Source organism: Buceros rhinoceros, unplaced genomic scaffold (assembly GCF_000710305.1).
Source record: "Buceros rhinoceros silvestris isolate BGI_N320 unplaced genomic scaffold, ASM71030v1 scaffold23997, whole genome shotgun sequence".
In the NCBI taxonomy this organism is placed as follows: domain Eukaryota; kingdom Metazoa; phylum Chordata; class Aves; order Bucerotiformes; family Bucerotidae; genus Buceros; species Buceros rhinoceros.
This window is the reverse complement of record NW_010423107.1, coordinates 506-3,482: the sequence shown is the minus strand read 5'-3', so window position 1 is coordinate 3,482 and position 2,977 is coordinate 506. Positions and strand designations below refer to the sequence as shown.

The 2,977-nt window shown below is 58.2% G+C and overlaps 1 protein-coding gene across 1 annotated transcript in view; it reads right to left on the bottom strand.

The window, feature by feature from the left end:
- Positions 1-1,085: 1,085 nt before the first annotated feature.
- The window catches only part of PDZD11 (PDZ domain containing 11), a gene marked incomplete at its 5' end in the record, with an annotated part of 2,394 nt that continues 502 nt past the window's right edge, over positions 1,086-2,977 (bottom strand). The window contains 4 exons of the mRNA XM_010140322.1: positions 1,086-1,120; positions 1,882-1,942; positions 2,123-2,221; positions 2,473-2,529. Of these exons, the coding sequence (XP_010138624.1) occupies positions 1,086-1,120; positions 1,882-1,942; positions 2,123-2,221; positions 2,473-2,529 (252 nt within the window). The remainder of the gene's footprint in view (positions 1,121-1,881; positions 1,943-2,122; positions 2,222-2,472; positions 2,530-2,977) is intronic.

Here is a 2,977-nt window from a genome sequence, read left to right as displayed (position 1 = left end):
CGCCCTCCCCCCCTAGGGCTGCAAGGGCAGCTGGAGCCACACCTGGTCCCCGCTGTCCGCCTGGCCTGTCCTCGGGGTTGTGCTGAGCACGGTAACAAAGAGAGACGGAGTCTCCACGGAGACTTCCTGAGTGGGAATAAAGTGAATCCTGGTTGCTCTACTCATTTTATTAGTTCAGTTACTACAGAGAAGCGGAAAACACCGCACAGAAGATCATGGGCTGTCCCAATGCCACTGACAGGGTGACACCACCACGCGTTTGCCCCCAGCTCTCCTGAGAACCAGCATGTTTTCATTGTGCTTTCCCCCTGCAGGGCACAGCAGGTTCCTCAGAGAAGAGGGGAGACGTTTACTTCAGAGGAGGACATGACAGGGACGGGGCTATGTCAAGTGGAAGAAGCAGGTTCAGCGAGTGAAACCCTCCACAGCACCTGAGGGGACCCGGCCAAGCGCCGGCAGCAGTTCAGAAACATGCCCCAAGCGTCTCGGTCCTGTGTCGCAGGGTTGTGAGGCAGCCAAGAGGTACAAATGTGCCTTGGCAGATTAGTGCGACTGGAGATGGGGATCTGAGGGGGTGTTACTGCTGCTCCTTGAGCCCCGAGCAAACCCAGTGGTGTCGAGCAGAGGTAGGAGAGCGGAGAAGGGAAGATCGTCGTGACACCAGCGAGGGGAACAGCTGACCTCTTGGAGGACAAAGGCCATGCTCTGCTCAAGCACGCTCAGACCTCTTACAACACCCTAAGGAGAACCAGCAGAGCACAGCTTCAACTGAAGTCCTACCTGAAGAGGAGCACCAGTCTTGCTGGAGAAGCTGCCCTCCAGTACCCGCTTCCGCAGCAGCACCATCTGCGTGTGTCCACACCCAGCTCAAGGAGCACAGATTAAACCCCGTCCATCTCCCAGCTAAACAAGACTCCGCTGGTGGCCCTCCGTGCAGGAAGTAGAGCCGATGCCTGGGCAGCCACGGGACAGTGCACCTCCAGTGACAGCTGAAGCTTGATGTGTTGTCTCAGACGTTGAGAAAAAGTAGCGGAGAGGTTTTTTTGCAGGGCGGCCACTCTGGAGACACGGCAGAGAGCCGCCTGCTAGTGAACGGTTCGCTCCTTCTGCCTCTGGTAATCTGGGAGGGACAGAGAGGGCAGTTGCTGGTGACATGGGGGAATTAGCCAAAATGTTAAAGGAAACCTGACGTTCTGTTGACGCCTCGCTCGTGTGTGCCACCCTTCTGGGTAGCAGCTGGCTTTAACCCACGCATTGGCGCCGCAGCCAGTCACTTCAGATTGTTTCAGGACACTTAGAACAGAAGGCTGTTTAAAGCCCTCGATTCCCTGCTCCACAGTTTTCTTCTTTCTTCCCTTACGGGTCAGATTCCATGCTAGGAGGAATCCTCTTTGGCTTGACTTGACCTCTGGTTTTTTCCCCTTATATCTCTGAACTTCATGGGTGCAGAAACCAAGAGTTAATGCAGCCTTCTCCCTCTCTCAGAATTTAAACATTCTTAGGGAGGGATAAAAACCGCAAGGTGCATCCACCAGATATCCCATCAGAATAGCTGTCAGAGGTCAGCACAGGCCCACGAGTGACAGAACTAAGTCCTGTCTTATTCAAGGGTAAGGAGCTACTTCATAGCTCTAAAGTGAACGCTTCCACCCAACAACCACCCCAGCTCTTGGCACTGCGTTGCTCAGCCCGGCTCTGCAAGTCTCTCCGTGGGGGCAGCTGAAGCCAGTCCTTGCTGGTGTGACCTGGCAGCTGTGCTGGTGCCCAAACCAAAGCCCAGCGTTCTCTCTGATCTGCTCAGTTAACACCGCGTGCGAGCTGAGGCTCCGCATGGCTACGCCTGCTGCCGGGCAGCAGGACTCGGAGCTCGTGGGCACTTACTGTAGGGGAAGTACCGCACACGCATGGTGATTTCACGGGCTGTCTTCAGGATCTCCACGGCCTGAAAGCAGAAAGAGTTGCTCAGTCACCAGACTGGGCTGCAGGACAGGAAAGAGGAACGCATCGGTTACACAGTGCTACCGGCCGAGCTGGGGCAGGCCGAGAGGCTGAAGGGAGACGGTGTGTGCGCAGATTCCCCACCCTGTCCCCGCTCCAGCGGCTGGGCCACGGGAGAGCTCACCTTGCTGTGCTCAATGTCCTGGAAATCCACATCGTTCACTGAGAGCACCTGGTCCCCTTCCTGCAGCCCAGCTCTGTGCGCGTCCGAGTCCGGGATCACCTGCGGAGGGGACAGCAGGGACGGCCACGGTGACTCCCCTCCCGCAGCCAAAGCAGCCCAGCCCCCAGCCTCCCCAGTGCACCCACCCAGCCTCGGGCTGGGGAGAGGTCAGGAAATGGCGCACTGCCACCTGATTGCTGCTTGGTGCGCGGCAAATTACAGCTCTGTGTTCGGAGGTGGCATGTGACAGTGTCCCTGCACACCCAGCTGGCTCAGCAACACCCAAAGGAACAGCAGAAGGACAGACACACCTTAGAGATGAAGATCCCCAGCTGTGAGGCTTTTCCTCCACGGATGTTGAAGCCCAGCTGTGAGAGAAACCAGCAGTGAAACACAGCTGCTCCCTTGGCCCAGGACCCTTTGTGCTGCTGCTCACGAGTCTCTTCCGCACTGAGCAGGCAACAGCGAGCACCAGCCCCTCCCTGCTCGTGTCTGACCACCCGAGCAGCTCCCTGGCCTTTCCAGCTCCACATCCCGGGATATTGTTCTCCTCTGCCTCACCCTCAGAGCTGCCTTCTCGCTCTGTGGCCCTTCCCCGCAGGGCAGCAGCAAAGCCCCATCTGTCCTGGATGAGGAAAGTACCAGGAAGCCCCCCTGCAGGGCTGGCTCCAGCTTGGGGCTCCTCAGCCCCACGGAGACACGGAGCTGCTGGAGCGGGGACAGAGGAGCCCCAGCAGTGACCCGAGAGTGGAACCCTCTGCTGGGAGGAGAGGAGAGGAGAGGGAGCTGGGGTGGTTCAGCCTGGAGCAGCGAAGG